The sequence below is a fragment of the Sinocyclocheilus rhinocerous genome, unplaced genomic scaffold (assembly GCF_001515625.1).
Source record: "Sinocyclocheilus rhinocerous isolate Xijiao unplaced genomic scaffold, SAMN03320098_v1.1 scaffold603, whole genome shotgun sequence".
Lineage (NCBI taxonomy): Eukaryota > Metazoa > Chordata > Actinopteri > Cypriniformes > Cyprinidae > Sinocyclocheilus > Sinocyclocheilus rhinocerous.
The window spans coordinates 748,280-772,751 of record NW_015656630.1 but is presented as its reverse complement, the minus strand read 5'-3'; the positions used below and the strand labels follow the sequence as shown (position 1 = coordinate 772,751).

Here is a 24,472-nt window from a genome sequence, read left to right as displayed (position 1 = left end):
TATTATTTTTTTCTGATATTAGACAAATATTTTAGTCTAATTCTAAGTATTTTAATATATTAGTCTAATTCTAGGTTTACTTAGCTATCTAAATAGTCATACCTTAACATTTTGCTTTTAAAAATAATTATAAAAAAAAAAAAAAAACATATTCTCATAGTAATAATTTGTACAAAATGGCGTAAGATATCCTATATCTTAGAACGTACAAAAAGGTAGTACTTTTTTTTCCGGGTAGAATGTTTTTGTACAATCCATAATCCCAATTTCAGCATACTGAACAAATTAAACATTCTCATGAAACTGGGTTAAAAAAAATTAAAACCCTTATTTGTTTTATTTATGAATACATTTTCCAATTTCAGATTTCCCCAAAGGGAGGTTTGTCAGATTTAGCTCACTTCTGGGACAGTTTTGTCCCTAAACCACAGCTAAGCACGTATACAAACCCACATACATAAACCATATAACCCATCCATCACTCCTTCCCGTTTAGATGCTGATCTTTCATGAGAAAGCAGCTATGCCAGAAACGAGGATCCAACTTGAGTCCCATCCAGCTTAATCAATCCGATCCAAGAGATACGGTAACCACAATGGCTTCAGTTAAAAGAGCTGCATAAAACACGGTCCAAACTTCTGAGCTCCTAAACACATACAGTGTCCCATCTGTCTAATTAGCCAATGAACTTTAATCACACTGAAACAGTTCAGGAAGTCCAGGTTTTTTATATCCTTTTGAAATAGTCCCTTAGGGGACAAGATGCATATATTGAGTCATTAATCTTGACACTGTAGAGTAACAGTCTTAAAGAATGCACTCTTTGAACCTCGTATTTAGTGGATAAATCAAGAAAGCATTATGCATGTGCGCTTAATTGGTTCTTAGGGTTTTCAAGCATCACAAACTCTCTACTAAACTCTCAATTTCTTCTCAAGTAAATAAGTCCTGCAATATTTCAAGGGCGTTAGCATTACACAACACTGTGGGCAAGGTAAACACTTGTTTGAAGACCTGGCCTGAGTCAGTTTGGAACAGCTGTCAGATGGTGACTCACTGTGGACTGAGGTGGAGCTGAGAATAATCTCTGTCTGCAAGTTTGGATGAACGGGACCCAGCGGTGCCACCATAAAGTTCCCATTAACTCCACTTACAGTGTTGTAAAAAGTGGCTGCAAGTCAAAATAAAAAAAAACAAAAGGAAGGAGCGATTCTATCAGGTGCATTTATGCCAACTGAAGAGGCATTCAGGCCAAAGCAACAGTGGTTTCTACACCACATCTGAAACACTTTCATATTGTTTTCGAGGTTGACAGCCAAATATGGTCCAAGCATAACAGAACAAATGTTAACATCACCCCATCTGTGTTGTTTTTATCTTCATATTTTGGTGGTTGTGAAGTATTTCTAGAGATGTTAGATCTGTGGTAACAGAATTCGATGACAAACTTAAAAACATCAGTAAAACCTATTGTTTACTTTGTAACTCATTTATTTGAAATGCTCTTCATAGACAAATGTGCACCAGCCTCAACCAGACGTAGGACTTGAGAAACATATAAATTATACATTAGATCAATCTGAGCTTCTTAATCCTTATGGGATTGCCTTATCAATGACGTATACACGGAATGTTGCCTTTTGGCAAGGTTGTTAATCTTGACAAAATTGGCAGAATTGTGATTTAATAAAAGGCATAATTTGCTTACCATAATTTAAGCAGTTGGCAGGGGAACACATTTTTGCTTAACAGGAAAAAGCCAGTTCCACAGTAGGGGACATTAAAAACTGACCCTTGCAGGATGACCATGATGTTCCAAAAGAGACAAAGCATGCAAACACAAGAATAAGCTGAATAATATAAAAAGGTCCTGAAGCTTGATTTCTGCTGTCATTACAGCAAAAGACAAAAAAAAAATCTGAAATGTTTCACTCACTTTATGGTGTTAATAAAATTAAAAACATGCAAAATCGAAGCATTTTAAACCCAACTGTATGAATTTAACTCTCAAATACTTACATTTGAGCCATTTATACAGTTGGGTTGCAGGCAAGACAAATAACAAATAAAGGTACTATTTTATATGTATGAACACTGGAGCAGCTCTGAACATCTGTTCTCCAATTCACTTTAAACTGTACTACCCAGAGGTTTGGCGAACCCTTTCGATGTTAAAATCTAGTCAGACTTACAGGGCTTGCATATTTATGTGTGTAACCCCCTTTATCCCAGGGTTTACTTCAGGGATTTGTTTTTTTCTCTGGTGCTGTTTTGCGGTGTTGGTAAATTCACCACTTAATTTTGAGTTAAAATATGTTGTTGTAACTTGCGTTACTGAGATTGTAACGAGTAATAATATTACCCAAATTTGATTAGTAATGCGTTATATTACTGCGTTACAGCAAAAAGTAATATACTACTGTAATATTATTACTTTTGTAATGCGTTACTCCCAACACTGTTCATTTGTGAAGGAAACATTCATGTTTTGTGCCATACAAAATCCTCAGTCCTAAGATAGATTTTTGGCCCTTTGTTTAAGGTAATTATGACCAGAAGTTTCAGTGAATTGCACTTAAATACACATGGTTTGCTGCCAAATGGTCACCAAAATATGGACTGTGCCAAGGTTAAATTACGAATCCATATGTGTTTACATCACAGTTTGTGTTGTGATTGTTTGGAGACACTGTCACTTCCTGTGAACTGAGTGCAATTCTGATTCTGTTTCATCCCAAAAAGTACTACATAATGGACAACATGAGCGTTTGAGAGAGGCGGGGCATAGAGGACCTACAATAATGTACAGTATTTGAAAAATAATGTGTTTTTTGAACATTAAAGCATGTCAACATATTCTGTTACACCAAATACACAAAATAATGATCTTTAAAAAAGCATCATATGACCCCTTTAAAACAGGGATTACTATTGTATGTCATCCATTATCCTTGCTATTAAATGCACAATAACACTGAAGCCAAAGCATTCTCTGGTTAATAGGCAATAAATAAGTCTGTACATGTTTATAGATGTTCTTTTATTTGTTATGTTTGATTCTATAACCTTATGAAGGATGCGAGCATCGTAAACACAGCTGCCTGTGACTAGTTTTGCAAATCAAAGCATGTCCTTTTTCTTTTCGCCTCACATAAAAGATTTATTTGTTGGGTGTGACGTTCTTGACAGTTTATCATATGTCCTGAAAAAGCACCCTGAAGATACATGCATGTCATCTGGTCTTTTTTCTTTGTGAGATGACAAGGTCACGCATGCTTGCGTGTTTGTAGGTGCATGGATGTAGTTTTAAAACACGTCAAGCATGTTTATACAAAGAATCTTTTAACATGCCAGGGTGAAACTGCAGTTGAAATCATAAAAAGTTAGTACAGCCTTTCAGAACATGAGCAGTGGTAATAATCACAAACCTAGACATTACATTTTAAGGCCTTGTTTCTTTATGGCTCCATTTTTGAAGGTTTGTAATTTTAGGAGTTTTGGGATCCTGAGTTCAGAAGAAGTGATTTGAGGTAAAGTGTTTTGAGGTAAAAGGCAATCTAACAAATGATTCTTCTCTCCAAATGTCATGAAAATGAATGGGATCATTATGGCACTCCATTGTTGTGAGTCATTTTAAAGGGAAGTTGCTCAAAATGAGAAATTCTGTCATCATTTACACACCCTAACACCATTTTAAACCTGTATGACTTTGTCTTCTGTGGAACACAACAAAAGAAGATATTTTGAAGAATCCTTTTGTCTTACAATGAAAGTCGATGGGGTTCAAAATAATTTTGGACCTTACTGACTTCAATTGTATGGACAATAAAGCACTTTAAAAATTAAATAATTAATTAAATTGAAAATATCGTGTTTTGTACAGTTTTGGAACAATCGAGTGAGTAAATGATTTAATTTTTGAGTAAACATGCCATGAAACACCTTTTGGTTTATAGAGAGATGACACTGGGACTAATATAAAATCTGATTCTTTCAGGCGTATGTTCTTTTACTCTCTCTCTCTGTTTCAGAAGAAAAGTATAAAAGCACAGCTGCAGGCCTGCTCTAAACTCAAGGTCACTGCTGTTCTTATGAGTAAAATGAAACAATTTAAATGGTCTCATCTCTCACATATCATGCTTCATCAGATTTTCCTAAGAGCCAGTTATGATAGGTGATAAATGAATTCACATCTCCTGCTTGTTGTCCACCACAGACATTTTTAGCTCACAAAAAAAAAAAAATAGAATTGGGTTGCAGGTTATACATTTCAAAAATGAAAAATGCAAATCATTCATTTATTCAGGTGCATTAAATAACTGCAGCCTCTTACAGACACAAACATTGTTTTAGTTCATCAAACAAAATGTTGGCCGATCCATTTGGATACACAGAGCTCAGTGTGAACGTCAAACAAAAATGTTTGAATATGAAATGTGATAGAAATGAAGTTCAAATCAGTTCATTTATTCTCTCAGTATGGTGCACAGCTGAGGAATTCCAGATATGACCTGTAAAATAATGAGCTAAGAGCCGTGAAGCTGAACTTCATGTCCGCTCCGTTGGAATATTTCTGCTTCTAAAATGCCTCTTAAAGAGCTTAATAAAAAATTCCAAATAAAACACAAACCCACAAGAGACACACGGTAATTACTAATGAACAAGAAGTTCTCAGTCATAGGCTAAAATCACAACAAAATTACAATTACATTTGTGTCCAAAAAGCTCATAAAACTACTATAATAGTAGTCCATTTGTCTTGTCCCATTATTCCAAGTCTCCAGAAGCCATTCAACAGCACTGTGTGAAATTTCAGTTGTTTAATAACTAAAAATAAAACAAAAAGTTTGAATCTGGTGTGCAAGCAAGAGCATCTGTTTGTTTTCACACGTGTGGTGCTTGTGAACTTGTTCAACACCATATAAGGAGAAAGAAGGCGGAGCATAAGAAATTCCACACAAACCTCATTGGCTCTCATGTGTATCGTCAAAGCGGTAGAGTTTAATGTGTGAGAACTATTTGTCGATTTGTCTAGAGGGCGCAACTCACACAACTTTTAAAATATTGGATTACAACTATAGTCCAACCGGGGAGATGCACAGGATTGAAATTACAAGATTTTACCATAATTTTTAAACATGTACTCTTTTAAAGTGTATAAACATGTTTTATAATGTGAAATAAAATACATTATATGAATTGATTCAACTGTTTCTCAAATAAACACCTACATGGGGAACCTGCTCCACCATGTGTTGCGCAAGGATAGTCATAGATGTAGTGTTGTATGTTACAAGTCCCTCTTCACAACTCTTTTCTTGTTAAATTCAGTCTCTAAGAACTTGCACAGAGCTTCCAGTGAAGTATGGCTGTAAGCCAGTGTGCATCAAGAGTGTTCCTTGGCTGTCAAATCAACAAGAACACTTCTTGACATGAAAGTCACAAGAGAGAACATTTTCCTCTGAATTTGGGCCTTTTGGTCTCCAGTGTTGCATACAAACAGCAAGGCTGCCATGTTGCCAGCAAGCTGCACTCCATCAGTCATTTTTACAGCTTTGTGTAAGACTCTGCAGAGCCATTCGTTTTACAGATTTGTGTTATTGACCTTACAGCCATTGATTCGCTCCACATTCTACTACTACATGATAAACTTCCTGATGTGCCCTGCTAGAGAGAAATGAGGCATGATTTTCAACATGCTGTTTCAACATATACTTTTATGGCAATTTGTATCTGTTTTACATTTTGGTAAATTGGTTGCCAAATTTAGGGTATGTTTATACAACAACACTGTACTAAATCCTTCGCATTTCTGAAAAGTTTCGCATACAGAGGAAAATGTTCACACAGAATACATGGATCCTCAAAAACATTTGTAAATGCCCTCTTTTATAAATTTGTACAGTCTTATTTATATGTTTTTCTGTTTATGGCCCACTGATGGTTCATATGAAATCACCACCATTGTAAAATGGTATCGGTTTAGTGTTTGGGAACACTTTTGTTAAACTCTCATGAAAGAGTTTCCTTTCATGATATTTTGAGATATTTTGACAATGTATATGCATCAACATATATATGAAAAATATAGTGTGTTTCTTTATCTATAAGCACTTTCAGTCTTTTGTGGACTTTTAAAAATGAAAAAAAAAAAAACTTTTAATTTCTGTCATAATTTGTGTAAAAATTGATAGAAATTCTAATAAGATTTCTAAAATAATTTTAATAAAAATATCTATCTATCTATCTATCTATCTATCTATCTGTTTTACAAAAAAAAGTGAAATATGTTTATATCCCTGGACATAAAAATGCAAACAGAAACACCCATATTCACCCATACACTTTGTGCTAACTTGGTGACGGCTGTAATGTGCATTTTTTTCCGAGCAAGAAAAAGTTCAAGGCCATAATAACGTTCAGTGACAGCAAGAAGCAGAAGTATAGTTATTTGCTTGTGTTTGAATGGTCTGAAGCCTCATGATGACCACAGCCGCTTCAGTATGTTTTATGACTCGTTTGCTCTAGTAAAAACTCCTAATCACAGCAATCATCCCCACGTGCAGGGATGTTTTGGCAGAGTCTTTTGTGCACCACTTGAGAGCCTTTCATCCTTTCTTTAACTTAACACACACAGCCTGTTCTTCCAGTGGATCTGTCACAACCGATACAAGTCCAAAACTCACACCAGAATATTCACTGTGATAGTTCCGTTTATGTTTTTGTATAATAATGATGCCAGTGACTTAGTAAATTCACCACTTAATTTTGAGTTAAAATATGTTGTTGTAACTTGCGTTACTGAGATTGTAACGAGTAATAATATTACCCAAATTGTATTAGTAATGCGTTATATTACTGCGTTACAGCAAAAAGTAATATACTACTGTAATATTATTACTTTTGTAATGCGTTACTCCCAACACTGGTGACTGCTAATGTTAAACTTAATGATAATAGCCATCAACCATTTGTATCCAATATACAATATTGTTTTTTGTGCTTTATTATGTCCCAATAACAGAATAAGAGATTAAACAAGTTAACATTTAAACATAAAACCGGTAGTGTGATTTGGGGGCAAGATTATTTGTTGCTCCAACCAATGGAAGACGGGGGATTGTTCTGCCAAACTTTTTTGAAAACATTATTTTTGCGATCCATTGAGGATTATTTTGGATGGATGGATGGATGGATGGATGGATAGATAGATAGATAGATAGATAGATAGATAGATAGATAGGTAGGTAGATAGATAGATAGATAGATAGATAGATAGCATACAGTAATAGTCAGTACAACAGAAGTGAACTGAAAAATATGACAAAATAACAGTCCATGATTTTAACTGACAGTGAGAAACTCAAATAAAATTATATTTTTAATGATCATGTCTGCTCTTTTATTATGTCATATAACATGTTATATGTTATAACATGTCTGCTTATTACTTAAATTCCTATATTCAAACAGCAAAGCCATAAAAACAGTGTTTTTTTCAGTTCTCTAGCCAATGGCACAGCAGATGTACTTTTGACTTTCTCTGTTGGAGCCCATCTCTCAATACTGAAGCCGTCTAATGAAGGAGCTCCTGAATCCTGCAGGCATATTACTCATAACCTCACTCCCAATATAAATCACTGGAAAACTACATGCTTACAGCCATGACGACTTTATGTCAGATATATGACTGGAGTCAAAGACATGCCAACACTCTGATATCAGGGACAGCATCTTGTTACACAGAAGGAGGTGCCTCTCAGCTTTATGATTGCCTTTATTGCCATTACTTCCAAGTTTAGTCAGTTAGTATTATGTGGTCTTTGTGTTTCTTTCAGAATATTAATAGAAATTTCACTCAATTAAAGGAATTTGCAGTAAACAGAAAAGTAATAGGTTACTCATTATTGCTAGTGTAAATGTTTTTGTTTTTATAGAGTAATAATATATTTTAAATGATTTTTACATTGTATTTGCTTTATAGTATAGTATAGTATAAAAATAAATATTTTAATAGTAATATTATATTTTATAATAATTTAAAAAATATATTCTGACCAGTCTGGCACAGCAACACTAACTCTACCAATGGTGTGAGTCTGGGGTGGGGCTACATGTTTTTAGACCAATGGCAAGCAGGGGGAGTGGCTTTGAAAAATCCTGTTCAGAAACAGTCGTTCTTTTTGCAGTTCCATTCGTAACGGACTGTTTTATAAGATTTTCCAAATCAGATTGGATTCTGGACTGTAACTCTTGTATTGTGTGGATACTCAAGCAAGTTTTCCCTCGGTTATCTCTCCAAACATGAGAAATTATGTTCGCTGTGCAGAAATGTCCCCATGCAAGAGCACACATGGAGAATAATAGAACACATAGGTGAACCTGCAAGTTCAGCCAGAATACACAAGACATTCTCTGTAGCAGATGTGTGGAGAAAGAAATAGCCGGTACTATTGTCCTTATACTGTAAGTGCAGGTCAGTTGTTGTTAGCTCGCTAAGGATGAACTGGGATCCAAAAGCATGACACTTACACAAAAAACTGCAAAAGGAGATGTACTGAAAGCTGGCAGTTTAAGGTTACATAGGAATCAGTAACTTAAATAACAGAAATGGCAAAAACAATGTACCCTAGTAAAAAAGCAATATATTTAAAATACATTTATTTCATACTAAGTATAGTTAAAATCTATTAACATATTTACTGACATATGGCCCGAGACTTACTGATATAAAAATTCTAATTAAACTTTACTTGTGCACAATACACATTTCTTAATATTAAAGGAGCACGCTGCGTAATATTATTGCGCCTGCTGCACCCATGGTACGGCAGCAAAGTTCCCTTGATTATTACACCGGAATGAAAGTATAGTTCCTTAGTACACACTTCACTCGTACAAATTCATAAGATTTTTGCTAAATCGTACGTATTTTACGAGTTGCACAATTCGTATGAATTTGTACGAATGACCTACACCTAATCCCGCCACTAAACCTACCCATCACTGGGGTCTAGACAAATCGTACAAAATCAAACGAGTGAGGTTGTACGAATTCATACAAATTAGCCACCTCGTAAAATATGTACGAATTGGTCATGAGATAGTGTTGAGATTGTATGATCTTAGAAAAATATCGGTCTTTAAATGCAAGATATTCTTGCCGATTTACTTGCTGTTCCATAACGTATATATTAACTTATAATATTAATGCTACATTACTAGATTTAAGTCACAGAGATGTTCATTGCTCACAGATCTTTTCACTAATATTGCTGTAGAATGAAAAGGTTCTTTGGATGTTTGCAAAATGTATGAGAACAAAGTAAGGATTAATTGCTATAATTAAATTAATTTATTTATTTATAAGTGTTATTTTAGTATCATTAAGATACGCATAGGTTTTATTTTAATTTTTATATTTTCCATTTTCATTTTAGTTAAAGGTTTAGAAATTTAGTTGTGTTTTGTCATTTTTATCAATTTAAAATTTTTTAAATTAATTTTTCATTTCAGCTTTAGTAAACTGATGCACTATATTAAGGTTTTTATTTAATTTCTATTAACATTTATTTCTAGTAACAGAAATTTTTATTTTTGATTTTACTTTAAGTGGATAAATTGAATCAGTATTTAGTGTGAATTTAGCAGCTTTCACACCAGTGCAAATAATGGACAGCTTTAAACTGGATGATAGTGTGTCACATTCAGTTTAAAGAGTGTATATGCTATCTAAAACAATTTGCCAGACTTGACAAGGTTATCCTCCCAATGAAGTCTGGGGGTTCGGATTGTTTTTATTAAGGAGCAAAGCTTTATTTTTTCAGGCATAAAGACATCCATATGTCTTTATGTAAAGGCATGCATGCTGCTACAAAATCCCCTATGTCAACATATGTGTTTCTTTAACTCTACACTGTTAGTTTTTACATTCACTTCATGTCATTTTTGACATGCTATGTATCTGGAAACAAGAACATAAAGGGATTAACGTTGTTAGCTCGTACTAAAGTCAAGATGAATAGCAAATTGACAGCAGAATGTGTGGAGACTGAGAATCAGTCACTTCAAAAGTGACTTTGTACTTGGATACAAATGATTGGTGATGCCTGTTAACATTAAGCTCATCATTAGCAGTCACTGCCATCATATTCATGAATTATATGATGAGAATGATTGCTAATGATGAGCTTAAAAGTCACAGTGCAATGTCTCAGCACAGTTCATACTGTTGTTCAATATTTATATGATTCATCAACTGAAATAGCTGCACCGCAGATAAAAAAATGAACAGACAGGTCACAGTTTTTTGGAGATAAACAGTAAAATCACAAGTAGAGGTGCTATAAACAGAAAATATTTTATTTTATTTTTTAACTCCACTGAGGCTTATTTCAATGTGATGATTTGAATTTCTATGATTAAAAAGGCCTATTTAAAAAGAAAGAAGAAATAAAAAAATGTAGATGTGAACAAATTCATAAAAAATGAACAGAAAATTCGAAACAGATGGAAAGTTACAAGCCGCATAATTTAAAGTAAACTCAACAGCCAAAGATTTGCTGATCCTTACAGATAAAAACGCATTCATGTCTCTGAATGCAAGCACCACAAAATATCATGTGCACGACAAGCTCAATGACAGGCTCATACAGTATATATATATTCAAAGAAACAATATAAACAGCTTAAAAAACAAACAAACAAAAATGACCAATGTCTCTCTTTATAACCACCACCATTTCAAGTAGCCCTTATCTGAGTTGAAGTGGGGTGTGTGCCACGTAGATCCAAGATATTACTGCATTGGTTTGTAATGTGTAAACATTCAATGCGGTTTGAAGTAACAGTGTATTTGCAGGACAAACACACTGTTCTACAACACTGTCTTTCACTTTGGATCTTCAGGTAGAGTGAGCCTCATTCATCTCACTGTCTGGGTCTGGAGTGATGCCTCACTCTCCGCCTTGATCCTGTGTTTTAGTCCACAAACACACACATATAAACAAAGCTGTTCTAGACATTTATGGTTCATTTTCCTGTTTGTATTATGAAGGTATGGATTATGGTAAAATTGGGTATTAGAACAAAAAGATGCTATACTAAAATGTGTACTGTAAGCAAAAAAATAAATAGCAAAAAAAAAAAAAAGCTGAAACACATACCTTGTGGTTGTCTGATGGCAGCTCGTTTTTTATAACGGCCCTCTGAGGAGAAAAATAATTCAATTAAACCTTGGGCATTAGATCCGTCCTCATATTATTCACACAGTTGTGAAATCACTAACCCTTGATGATTCTGGTGATTCTCTCTGATTCTGTTTCAAGGAGGTCTGGAGTGTCCTTGAAAGATACAATCTTTGAAAAATCTGGTCCTAAAAGAATAATAAATAATAATAATAATAATAATTAATCATGTATGCATATTATATATAATATTAAATCAGATACTATGATTTTTATAATTATAATTAATGTAACTGAAGCCAGTTACTACACTCTAAAAAATGCTGGTTTATTTTTGTAACCCAAATGCTGGGTTCAGCCTGTTGGGTCAATTTATTGGGTTGTTTTTAATATTTTTTACCCAGGTGCAGTTTTTTTTTTTTTTTTTTTTACCCAAATGCTGGGTTCAGCCTGTTGGGTCAATTTATTGGGTTATTTTTAAATATTTTTTTACCCAGGTGCTGGGTAGTTTTTCTGTAACTAAGTTGCTGGGTCATTTTTAATGCTGGGTTATTTTTTCTACCCAACCGCTGGGTTGAGCCTGTCTCCGAACAAACTACCCAGAGTTACAGTCAGAGCTCGGGCTTTTTGCGTCCTACAGAAGAGAGTGGTTCTCAGCACCGCCGCCGATTTGGGGCACTATATATATATACAGTATATATATTTAAACACTAAAATGAAACACTAAAATTTGTAATATCAGAAGTGTAATATAATTTCTTACCTTCAATTATCTGCGGTTCTGGTCGAACTACTCTGGTAACAGTGGTTTCCGCATCTGGTGCACCTTTGAATACAAAAAGATGAATATTTGATTTGGTTTGAAAATTTAAACTGCATCTTACCACTGTTTGATATTTTGTGTCTCACCTTTAATGATCTGAGGGTCTTTCTTAATTACTCTAGTAAATGTGGTGAGCCCTGGTTCAGCTTCAAGCAAAAACAGAAGTCAATGACAAACATCTGAGCAAAACGTAACTCACATCATATCATCATTTGATTTATTAGGCCTTACTTTCAACAACCTGGACCCCTGGTTTGATTACTCTAGTTATGGTGGTGATCCCTGGTCCACCTTTGAGAACAAGAAGACATGAGAACAGTGGATGCACAAACATCTGGGTGAAAGTCAGACCAACCATGAGCCAAATCAGTGAGTAATAGTCAATAATGAAAGCCTTAATCTTACTTTAGCTGTACTGCTTAAAGGTTCTAAAACTGATTCTTTCTTTTAGCTGAATCATAAGTGCGATCTTGCCAAGAATGAATCAAAACCATAGAGTATGGAGTTAAATCAAGAACATCTGGAGTAGAGCCATGTGTATGAGCCATGGGAAAACCAATGGGGCTTTATTCTGTTACGTAACTAGAGATTGTAATCCATGGGCATAAAATTAGACAGATAAACAAACATTAAACAATACTAAACGAGGATGAACCACCGCGTTCACAGCTGCTCTCAATAAAAATGTCAAGCTCTTTAGGAAGCTACAAAAGAGTCTTACAGATCCCAAAGCCCTTCAAAATCATAAATCACATTGATTCAGTGGCATAAAAAAAAACAATACGGGAAAGAACATGATTATTGCATATGCCAAGGATTATGGGTAAAAGTGTTTGGCAGAAGAGAAAGACATATCTGAAGAAGTTGTGCTAAAGGGGAAGATTTAAGAACAGTCTCTTTTTTCAAATGTAAATGGCTCACCGATTCAGTGTCATTGAGTTTGATCACCCTTTTTATACAATTATATACATACACAAATTGTATCCAATTGAAAATGTTCTTTTCATTAACTGAAATAAAGCTGAAATCAAATAAACTACAAATGAATTAGATGAAACTTCAATTCGAAAAGCTAAACTAAAATAGAAAAGCACATAACAAAATCACTAAAACTTAAACTAAATTCAAATTAATTTAATTAATTTAAAAAATACTTTACTAATATATAAATTATATTAAAATAACACTAAAAAGAGTCTACAATGCAGTTAATGTCAGAGAAAGGGCAACTTTTATCATTTCAGCAACAATATCAGCTTAAATATAGCCATTTATTATTAATATGTCAACCATAACTCATACACAACTCTCTTGGACTAACCTCCCCGAGTGATCGCATCAGTGATTTGTTTGATATCTTCGTCCTGGAGGATGTCTACGTCACCACGCTGAAACCTCTGCACCTTGGTTACATCTACAACACATGGACACACAATGTTTTAATGTTTTATCAGACAGAATATCAAAAACTACTTTGTTTTCAGCCATTCTGAAACAAACTAAACTGTTAAAGTATTGGTAACTTGTCTATTTTCTTTTGAGAACAGACTTTTTGTGTCTCTTTTTTTAATCCAGTTCTTACTGCACAAGAATCAGTTTTCAAATGTTTGATAAAAACCAACTGGACATTTTAACCCTAATGTACTATACAACGTAACTACGAGCCTACACAATCAAATAAAGCTGTTAAAATTAATGACCTTCGCCCATGATTCTCTTGATTTCTCCCTCAGCGTCAATTTCACCATCAGATGAGGCACTGTGAGCTGAGGGAAAAAAAAAAAAAAAATGACAAAAAAAAACAGTGGTTTGTTATTTTCAAATTAACGATGCTACATAAAGGAATAGTTCGTCCAACAATGAGAAAATCACTTGCTCACCAATGGATCTTCTGCAGTGAATGGGCGCCTTCGGAATGAGAGTTCAAACAGCTGATAAAAACATCACAATAATCCACAAATAGTCCACATGACTCTAGTCCATCAGTTCATGTCTTGTGAAGTGAAAGCTGTGTGATTGTAAGAAACAAATCTATCATTAAGAAGTTTTAACTTCTGTCACTTCTGTCCAAAATACCTGTCCATAATCCATAAAGGTGCTATATAATAATCCTCCAGTGAAAAAGTCCATCCTCTGTTGTCCTCTTATATCAAAATCAACCAGTTTACAACTGTCTTGGACTGTTATCAAGTAATGTGGATTACTTGTGGATTTTCTTTGTGATGTTTTTTTATCACAAAACGGTTTTGACTCTCATTCTGACGGCACCGATGTACATGTAGACCCATTGTTGAGCAAGTGATCTAATGCTAAATTTCTTCAAATCTGTTGCAATGAAGAAACACTCTCAGGCCATCCATGAAGCAGATGAGTTTAAATAAGTTTGGACATACTTTCAATGAGCCTTGTGACCTTTGTAACAGACGGCTTCCCTTCATCAACTCGTCTAATTTTGGTGATGCCTGGTTCTCCTCCAACCACTTCTTTAATTATGGTGATGCTTGGATCTCCGTTAGTTACTCGTGTAATTTGGACGTTTGGATCTTCTTCAATCACTTGTCTAACTTTGGTGACGCTTGGATCTTCTTCAATCACTCGTCTAACTTTGGTGACGCTCGGATCTTCTTCAATCACTCGTCTAACTTTGGTGACACTCGGACCTTCTTCAATCACTCGTCTAACTTTGGTGACGCTCGGATCTTCTTCAATCACTCGTCTAACTTTGGTGACGCTCGGATCTTCTTCAATCACTCGTCTAACTTTGGTGACGCTTGGACCTTCTTCAATCACTCGTCTAACTTTGGTGACGCTCGGATCTTCTTCAATCACTCGTCTAACTTTGGTGACGCTTGGACCTTCTTCAATCACTCGTCTAACTTTGGTGACGCTCGGATCTTCTTCAATCACTCGTCTAACTTTGGTGACACTCGGACCTTCTTCAATCACTCGTCTAACTTTGGTGACGCTCGGATCTTCTTCAATCACTCGTCTAACTTTGGTAACGCTCGGATCTTCTTCAATCACTCGTCTAACTTTGGTGACACTTGGATCTTCTTCAATCACTTGTGTAACTTCAGTGATGCTTGGTTTTCCTCCAATCACTCGTCTGACTTTGGTGACGTTCGGATCTTCTTCAATCACTTGTGTAACTTTGGTGACGATTGATTCTCCTTTGATCACACGTGTAACTTTGGTGATGCTTGGTTCACCAATCACCACCTTGACATTGGGACCTGAGGGAAAGGTAGAGATCCCATCAGGTGGCATGTCAAGACCATGACATTTCCCAAAATCTTCTCAGTACTTGTGAAAAACAAATGATTTAGAGACATTTTTCTTTTCTTGGCATAAAGCATGACTGTCTTTTTAGATACTATTATGCTGATTAAATTAAAGTTAGTTTTGTTTCCAATGTTTTTGAATCCATTTAGCCATTTCTCCTTGCTGCTTTTACTGATATGAACCACAAGTAAGTCAAAGATGAGAATGGAGGTCTAAGCCAATTATTAATAATCACTGGCGCTGTCAGAGCTGTTAATGAACACCAGGCCGGCCTTTCTTTCTAGACACTGAAACGGGGGTCACGTTTCGTGCTACTGCTGGATTCATAAAACATAAATTTGTATAATCTGCCAAAGATGAGCTAAGACATAGTGCACATGGAAGAACTGGCTGTGGATCAGGATCATAAGGTTTTTGATTGCAGGCTCAGCTCAAATGGTACTTTGTGATTTATGATGGAATTCAAACAGTATGAACAGACTGTATATAAGAAACAACTGTACAAAATAAAACTACATTGCAGACAGTAACCCAAATTAGGGATTGAAGAAGTAAGCAATCGCAATTAAATCATTTTTGTTTAGTTCATAGGTGCTGATAATGCTAATAATTAAAACAGTTGTGCTGCTTAATATTTTTATGGAAACTGTGATTTTTTTATATATTGAAAGAAAGTTCAAAAGAGCAGCATTTATCTGAAATACTAACCTTTTCTAACATTATTAATGTCATTGCTGTGTTTTTTATCATTTTATTCTGTACCTGATGAATATTAAGTATTCATATCTTTCAAAAAATATCCCCAAACTTTTGAATGTTTGTACATACAGTATAATATACACGTTTGACACAATCAACATTTAATCAACTGTTGACCCATTTACTTTGACATGATATTGATTCTACTCTGTGTGGTTTTAAAGACAGATTGGAACCATTGTGACACACAGATCAGTAAATGAATGACACATGCAAATGTTAAACTGTAACAGTAACTTATTAAATTCAGCCGTACAAAGACTCCAAATGATCTGACTTTCATTAGTCCCATCTGTATTTCATTTAGAACTAACTTTGTCATTAAAAAGATCTTTCATGGAAAAAGTTTGTCTATCATTTACAGTGTTGGGCAAGTTACTTCCAAAATGTAATACATTATATATTACTAGTTACTGTCTAAATAAAAGACATAAAATGTACAGAAAAATAATAAATACAAATAAATAAAAAAGCCTAAGTGGGATGATTTTATAAAACCCTTTGAAACATACAGACAAATATAACTTATTAAGAGGACATCTTATTAAGAGGTCATTTCCTTGTTTTGGCTCTGTTAGTGAGATATTTGCGTATAAAGTACATTTACATTTACAGTGCTGATATCTGTTTTCAGCAAAGGAAGTGTCTGGACATTAGGAGACCTATTATTCTTGATTTTTTAGGTAGAGGCGTTTCTGAGCTTTGAGCCGTGTTTGATTGATGCAGTAAACTGTCTGGAAGTTATGACGTTACCGCTGTAGCAATGCTCCAAATACACACACAAAAATGCCCTATGTCATAGACCTTCAGCTATACACAAACACAAAAAGAGAAATGTTCTTAGCCCTAATTAGGATGAGATGATGTATGTTTTTTTATAATCAAGTCAGCTTCATACTCAATGTTAACCTGCTGGTATGTTTCCTGGTAGGATTTACGTGAATGGGCTGGATTTGGTTCATTGAATTTTTTGAGAACAGACACAGGAAATTTGTGCTGCGTCTAATTGCATTGTCTGACGATAACAGCATGTCAGGTCCTTCCTCTCTTGTGCAACCAAAATATTAGTATTGGCTCAAATTTAAAAGTCATTCTTTCAGAGTCTAGAGTTTTATTATGGAGTGTGCAAAGGCCTTTATACATTAATCTTGTAACTGGAAAATCTCATTATGGGACATCTTTATCATAATCACTGTTGGGATAAAGCCGACATTTGAGGACATTTCTACATTTTCACTAATTACAGTGTTTAATCAGATAAAGTTGGTTTGTGCCTAAAAAACCTGACCGATAAAATATCCTATCTTAAAATAACAATCCCAGTGTACTTACAGACAGCACTTGAAGGTTGTGGCCCTGAATGGTCTTGAGAAGATTAGTCACTCCACCCTCCAAGCCTCCATTAATAAAGACACCCTTGCTAAAGTGGTAGAGCAGGATCACCCTGAGGGCGTTGATGTCGCCTGGATAACAGAATAGTCATAATGTCACTGTGAGGAAACAGACCTAGCAAAAGTTGGACATCATCTAAAAAAAAATAGAGAACAAAAGGTTTACTTTTCAGAAGAGTGATGTCTTCCTCTGTCAGGGTGCCAAAGGCAGCATCTACAGGAGCAAAGAGTGTGTATGATCCCTCCTGCTTCAGTAGATCTGTCAGTCCAGCACTCTCCATCAGAGACAGGAAGATTCTGGAATAATTCAGCCAGTCTATGAATTATTTATGCTTGTAATAAATAAAATAAATAAATAAAAAAAAATCTTAATTTTGATGTAATATTTTAATATAATTTTATTTTACATTATAGTATTTTAGAATGCTTTTTGAAAAACATTATATATTTTATTTTAATTATTTTAATGTTAATTGTAATGATTTTAATCACATGCAGACAGTGTCCTGTTAAATTATAATTATTTTTTCACTGTATTTAATAAATTAACTTTTTTACAGTTTAGATAATAAAACACTTGATAATAGTAATCATGTGAAGTCATGATGATAATCTCACTTGAAGCGTCCGTCTTTCAAGAGCAGCTCATAGATGGTTGTCTCGGATGGCTGGATCAGTGATCGCATGAGATGAAGGACTCCGTTACTGCCCTCTCTGCTGCCTCTGACCATACATGCGTTCTCAATACACACAGCCTAAAACACACACATAAAAAAGAGAATAAAATGATAGCTGTGCCTTGGACACTAATACAATACAGTTAGACAAGGACAGCTTTAAGGTCTGTGAACTGAAGAAAATAAAAAAAGAGTATAACATTTAACTGCCTGCACAGTAAACATTTAAAAAGTGCTTGTTTTCACTCATGGAGTTTACACAATAATTGTTTGCAGGTCCTCAATCTTTCACTAATTCTCTTTCTCTAAGTCTTTCTCTCTCACCGTGCGATAAATGAAGACTCGGAGGAGTTTTCCTCCCAGGGTTTCGAGAAGCTGGCCACTGTAGAGGTCACTCAGAGAAACCTTAAGTTTCACAATGTGGTTTTCTAGAATAATCTTCAGGAGACGCTGATCCATGGACATTACCTCATCTGCATGACAGGTGAAGACACTTTAAGTTATGGTGACATTTTAACTGGACTGTGGGACATTTAGAAATGTACCTATATTAACAACAAACTGAAGATACAAATGATACATTTTTCATCTTTTGCAGCCTTATGTTAAAATGCTTTAAAATTATTTTTTGTATCTATCTATCTATCTATCTATCTATCTGTCTGTCTGTCAACTTGCGTTACTGAGATTGTAACGAGTAATAATATTACCCAAATTTGATTAGTAATGCGTTATATTACTGCGTTACAGCAAAAAGTAATATACTACTGTAATATTATTACTTTTGTAATGCGTTACTCCCAACACTGATCATTTACTAATAAATAAGAGTCCCGCTATGGGATTGGGTCTTTTACAGCGTACCCTCGCAAAGCAAAGTCCTATGATTGAAAAAGTTAAATAAAAGGATTTACAGTTTTAGCTATTGTCAGTATTTTGATATTCTATACTATAAATTTAAAGTATTGGATGAACCAATGTTGGGCTCTGACAATTACACATATTAGCTCTACAAAATTGTGGGAGTTTAATTTGATGAAAGGTAGCCAGTGAATGCCTGCTACTGTAGTTTGAGATCCAAAGCTCTGCTTTAAGTCGTAACTCTCAAAAACACTGCCATTACCTAAGCTTTAATCCCTTTTTACCTTCTCAAATACACATTTGAAGCCAAGTTTCCAATAACATCAATTTACATAAATTCCATTTCAATTTTACCATCCTGAACTCTGACATTCACTCCTACCCAACAACACATAGGTCTCCTGCCATGGTCTGAGGCAAAATCCTCTTGTCTCTAATGCCTTTTTATTGGCTGTATCTGTCCAGCGACTGCCAGAGGAGATGCCAGTGCTGGTTCCAGCTAACAGAATAACATGTGCTCGCTCTTCTCTGGGGCTCTATGAAGAATCGGTTTTCTTGAAATGCAGCTGAGGCAAAGTTCAGGCTTGTTGTATTGGATAATGATTGCGTAAATACACAATTAGAGCTCAGCTCAGTATTGCAAATCGAAAAACTGCAAAAACTGAATAAATGCTTATAGATGTAGAAAAGCAGTAAGTGGATGAGAAAATAATGTATACCTTTCTCAATGACATGTGTGGTTATAGTCCTCTCTGCAAGGCGAAACACAATATTCCTTAATAAAAAGCATGTCCAATGTAATCCATATGCTATGTTATGTGGAACATAAAAAGAGAAATGGGGGATGAAACTGAACTTACTGATAAATGTAAGTGGAATCTCATGATAGGTGTATCCAGATACAAACTACACACAAACCAAAGCAAAAAATAGAACAAACTGATAAAACTGGTATGTGTGTTTGTTCGGTGATGTACTGAACTGTAATGGATGTTATATAATGTGAGTCAATGTTCAGATATGATGTGTGTTCTGCTGTACCTTCAGCTGCATGTATTTGATGAGTCTCCTCAGCAGAATCAATATGTCTTCACGGCCAACTGGCAGATCTGTGAAATGCAGTAAAATTCTTTATTAAGCTCTAGGGGACTGTGTCTTATGGCTCAGGAATTGTACAGTTATATAAAAGGGGGAAAACCAGGTATATTGAAGATAAAGACCATCTATGCAATTGATTTTGATGGTAAACGTCCCTTTAAATAATGACATTTGAAACATATATTCACATATAGCCCATGCTCATTGCTGTTAATAATTCACCTTGAGGATATAATATGGTCTTCACTACATGAATTGTACCTATATTAACAACAAACTGAAGATACAAATGATACATTTTTCATCTTTTGCAGCCTTATGTTAAAATGCTTTAAAATTATTTTTTGTATCTATCTATCTATCTATCTATCTATCTGTCTGTCTGTCTGTCTGTGTGAGTGAGTGAGTGCGTGTTTGTCTCTGTATTACATTATGATTTCATTTACATTTTTAGAAATTATATATTATGATTTCATTTACATTTTTTGAAATTATATATAAATATAATATAATGAATATAATAATATATAAACATAAATTATTAAAAATAACATCAAATTAATAAAATAATTTTTAATTAATTAATGATTAATTATTGTAATTATACAGTTATGATGATATTTATTTATACATTCATTTATGCATATATTTTTTGTAAAAAAAAAAAAAAAAAGTGCATAGTAACATTTGAAATATTTCTCATTAGTTTATTCAGGCCTCCTCCAAAAGAAAAACAAAAACTGAAAAACAGACTCCTGGTGAGCGCTCACAGTTATCTCAGCAGAAACATCCTGTATTTTGCTCATAGAGTCATGAGGTCAGCTCACCAGAGAAGGCTCCATTCAGTGGTGCAAGAATAGTATACTCAGTCTCAGGCTGCATGGCGGCAGACAGGCCGAGTTCAGACACCATGTCACTGAAGACGCTCTGAGATTTTCCTATAAGCTCCATCACCTGCTTGGCTGCAAGACAAGACACACACTTATCACAACTTTAAATGATTTAGATGTTATATCAGTGACAATAAATTTGTATCTTTTAATATATACAAATGTACGACATAAGGATGTAAAAATAAAGTCAGGCTGAACCCAGTGGGCAGGTACAGAGTCTCACCTGAGTCAGGCATGAGCATCTGGTCGATCAGATGAATGACCCCATTGCTGGTGACAATGTCCTTCTTCAGCACCATCTTGATACCATTGACTGTAAGGCTCTCGCCATCACATCCGATCTCAATATTACTGCCCTCAAGAGTCCCATAGATGGAGCCCGCCATAATGGCCTCAGAGCACTGCACTGAGTTCAGGAGGTGGTACTTCAAAAGGGCTTGAAAAATAAACAGATGAAGAGAGATGGAGAAAGTTTAAGCGACAGATCGAACGATAAACAGTGCGCTGACCTGAACTGTTGAGATGTCTTTATCGTCACAGTCCAGTAAGCATCAAGATATAGACCACTAGACAGAGACAATAAAAAAAACAGAAGCTCATGTTGTCCAATGGGACACCCGCCCAGTTCTTCCTGTGCGGAGGCAATGTGGTGGAGAGCTGAGACTCTTACATCAACTGTGATATCACTTTCCCAGCAGCTGAGCTTATTTCGCCAATTTCCTGCATCTGTTTAAGCTGTACATATATGTGCAGTCTGACAACTTTAAGTGCTTTGCCAAACCAAAATCCAAATCAAAACAACCTTCTTAAGACAGGTCCTATTCATCTACACTTCTAAACTTTACCACATGGGCTATTGGGTAACAGTCAGCTGTGGCATGCATCGTGGTACTCTCGTGAACGTGTGTTAAAGACTGACACGGAAGAGACGAAATTGTTGAATAAAGTCGTTATATTTGTTTTCTTTGTGCACAAAAAAGTATTCCCGTAGCTTCATAACTTTACGCTTGAACCACTGATGTCACATGGACTATTTTAACAATGTCCTTACTACCTTTCTGGGCCTTCAACATGTCAGTTGCTTCACTGTCTATGCAGGGTCAAAAAGCTCTCAGATTTCATCAAAAATATCTTAATTTGTGTTCCGAAGATGAACGAAGATCTTACGGGTTTGGAACGACATGAAGGTGAGTAATTAATAACAGAATTACTACCAATTACTGTATGACAGACATTTTTGGGTGAACTGTCCCTTTAATTGAGATTGCATTTCCCCCTTATTAATATAGATGTGCATATAATGATCCTAAATGTGAACCTACAACAGATTCGAAATATTCCTAAACAATTTATAAAACGTCTGTATAGACAAAAATGTTCTTAAATGCATCTCTCTTTTTAAATTTCCACTTCATCTTAAATTCAAGCGCATATATTATTACTAGTGCTGGGCAACGCTTAATCGCGATTAATAGCATCCAAAATATAAGTTTTTGTTTATATAATATATGTGTATGTGCTGTGTATATTTATTATGCATATATAAAGACACACACATTTTGAAAATATTTACATGTATTTACATGTATATATTTATATTCATATAATTTATATTATATAAAAATATATTTAATATATAAACATAACATATTTTTCTTAAATATATACATGCATGTGTGTGTATTTATATATACATAATAAATATACACAGTACACACACATATATTATGTACACAAAAACTTTTATTTTGGATGCGATTAATCGCGATTAATTGTTGCCCGGCACTAATTATTACTAGAATTATTATTTTCAGTAAATAATTAACATAAATGCATTCATTTCAGTGACGTAATAATTAAAAAGCAGTTGAAATGTTGCTCAATTGTGCATAATATGAGGCCCTGGGTTCCCACATTCCTAGAAAACTTGGATATATGCGAGAATTTTAAAAGCATGATTTCTAGACATGAAAAAGTGATGGAAATTAATACATTTAATAAAATCATAAGAGGCTATTTCTATATTGACTATATAATTTTGTCAAGCTCTAAAATATTTTATTGGAAGTACTGTTTGTGACTAAAAATTTTTTTTAAAAACACAAATTTATCCTGTAATCTCAAATGTGAAGAGCATGAACCCTTCTTGAAACAGTTCTTAAAACTTCTGGAATTAATTTCATTATTAAGATATTGCCACTCCTATAGTTTCTGTAAACAAAAAAGTTTGGAAATAAGTTTTGTCATTACAGCAGAAGTACCAGAAATACCCTGGCCTAAATGGAGGGCTTTTGATTATTGTCTTGGAAAGTCGGGCCTTGGAGTCAAAAAGGTTGAGAACCACTGCTAGGGTCCTGTGGACATCATGTACACATGCGAGCAAAGTCCACAAGACCACAGGTCCACATCAAGTGAGCCATTTGGACAGGGCCACAGATCCTGTAAGAGCCAGAAGTGATGTAATGCTGACTTTATACATTTGTGTGGTCTTTCCCTTATAGCCTAAAATGAGGCATGCTAAAAAATCGAATTTAAGTAGACAAAATACACAAGAAAATCACTCGGTGTGCCGTAGGCCTTTAAACCAGAACCCTGATGCCTGATCTGCTCTAATGATTTGCTTTTTTCACACAGCATTTACATAAGTGAGATCTTGAGATAATTGCCCTCAGAAGAACTGAATGTTTACTTCAAAGCTAGTCTTTGCTTTTGAATATAGGTGGGGGTTGATAAATAAAGCAATCCCATGGCACACTGAAGCACTGAAGTAGCATACAGGGGAAAAAGATAGAAAGGGGAAAAATCAACAATTAAACACTGCGTCGTCAGTGTTGGAATTGTATCAGACATTTGCACTTAACATTATATGAAAATCAAGCTCAAGTGGAGTTAACAAGGTTTTTGACCAGCGAATGACGGAGATCTGTGTTTTGTCTGTCAATATAACGGCCGCATCTGATCAAGTGCATCGCATTACGCTTTCATCAACTTTTACAGGTTATATAACGTTTATTGTAGCTATATGGGTGCTTAGTTTTTCTTGTTGTTTAATACACTAGGCCAAAATCTCATGATATAAATGATGAAGCGCGATATGCACAGGATATTTAAAACGTACAAAAAGTATATTGGCTACAACTACATGGCAAATAGCCTACTTCTTCTCCACTCTTCAAACACACAAAAACATTAGCCTTTAAAGACATAGTGTTTGAGTAAAGAAAACGCGGTACTATTCAAACGTCAGTTATTTATTTAACGTTACCCTTGCATTGCAAAAAAGCGCTGTCTCCTCCTGTGCGCGGCGCGTCAATCTGAATGGAGGCGGGGTGAAGTTATGAGGTTTCGCTGACAGTTTGAGGATCCAATGGCGTTATGAAGTTTTATTATTGGTTAAATATTTGTAAAAACCCTATGATTTAAAATAATAATAACTAAATATAATAGAGATATTAAGTTTGGATCATTTTTCATGGCACACCTGACTGGGCTAGGGTATGG

General features: G+C 34.9%; 1 protein-coding gene across 1 annotated transcript in view; it reads right to left on the bottom strand.

Annotated features, from left to right (window-relative positions):
- Nucleotides 1-10,522: 10,522 nt before the first annotated feature.
- postna (periostin, osteoblast specific factor a) overlaps nucleotides 10,523-24,472 on the bottom strand; it is a 24,477-nt gene continuing 10,527 nt past the window's right edge. The window contains exons 8-22 of the mRNA XM_016528276.1: nucleotides 21,195-21,407; nucleotides 20,906-21,040; nucleotides 18,444-18,592; nucleotides 18,061-18,197; nucleotides 17,609-17,739; nucleotides 17,380-17,514; nucleotides 14,404-15,243; nucleotides 13,711-13,776; nucleotides 13,332-13,424; nucleotides 12,242-12,301; nucleotides 12,097-12,156; nucleotides 11,951-12,013; nucleotides 11,289-11,375; nucleotides 11,167-11,208; nucleotides 10,523-10,974 (exon numbers count right to left, since the gene is read on the bottom strand). Coding sequence (XP_016383762.1) covers nucleotides 10,931-10,974; nucleotides 11,167-11,208; nucleotides 11,289-11,375; nucleotides 11,951-12,013; nucleotides 12,097-12,156; nucleotides 12,242-12,301; nucleotides 13,332-13,424; nucleotides 13,711-13,776; nucleotides 14,404-15,243; nucleotides 17,380-17,514; nucleotides 17,609-17,739; nucleotides 18,061-18,197; nucleotides 18,444-18,592; nucleotides 20,906-21,040; nucleotides 21,195-21,407 — 2,255 coding nt within the window. The 3' untranslated portion in view covers nucleotides 10,523-10,930. The remainder of the gene's footprint in view (nucleotides 10,975-11,166; nucleotides 11,209-11,288; nucleotides 11,376-11,950; nucleotides 12,014-12,096; nucleotides 12,157-12,241; nucleotides 12,302-13,331; nucleotides 13,425-13,710; nucleotides 13,777-14,403; nucleotides 15,244-17,379; nucleotides 17,515-17,608; nucleotides 17,740-18,060; nucleotides 18,198-18,443; nucleotides 18,593-20,905; nucleotides 21,041-21,194; nucleotides 21,408-24,472) is intronic.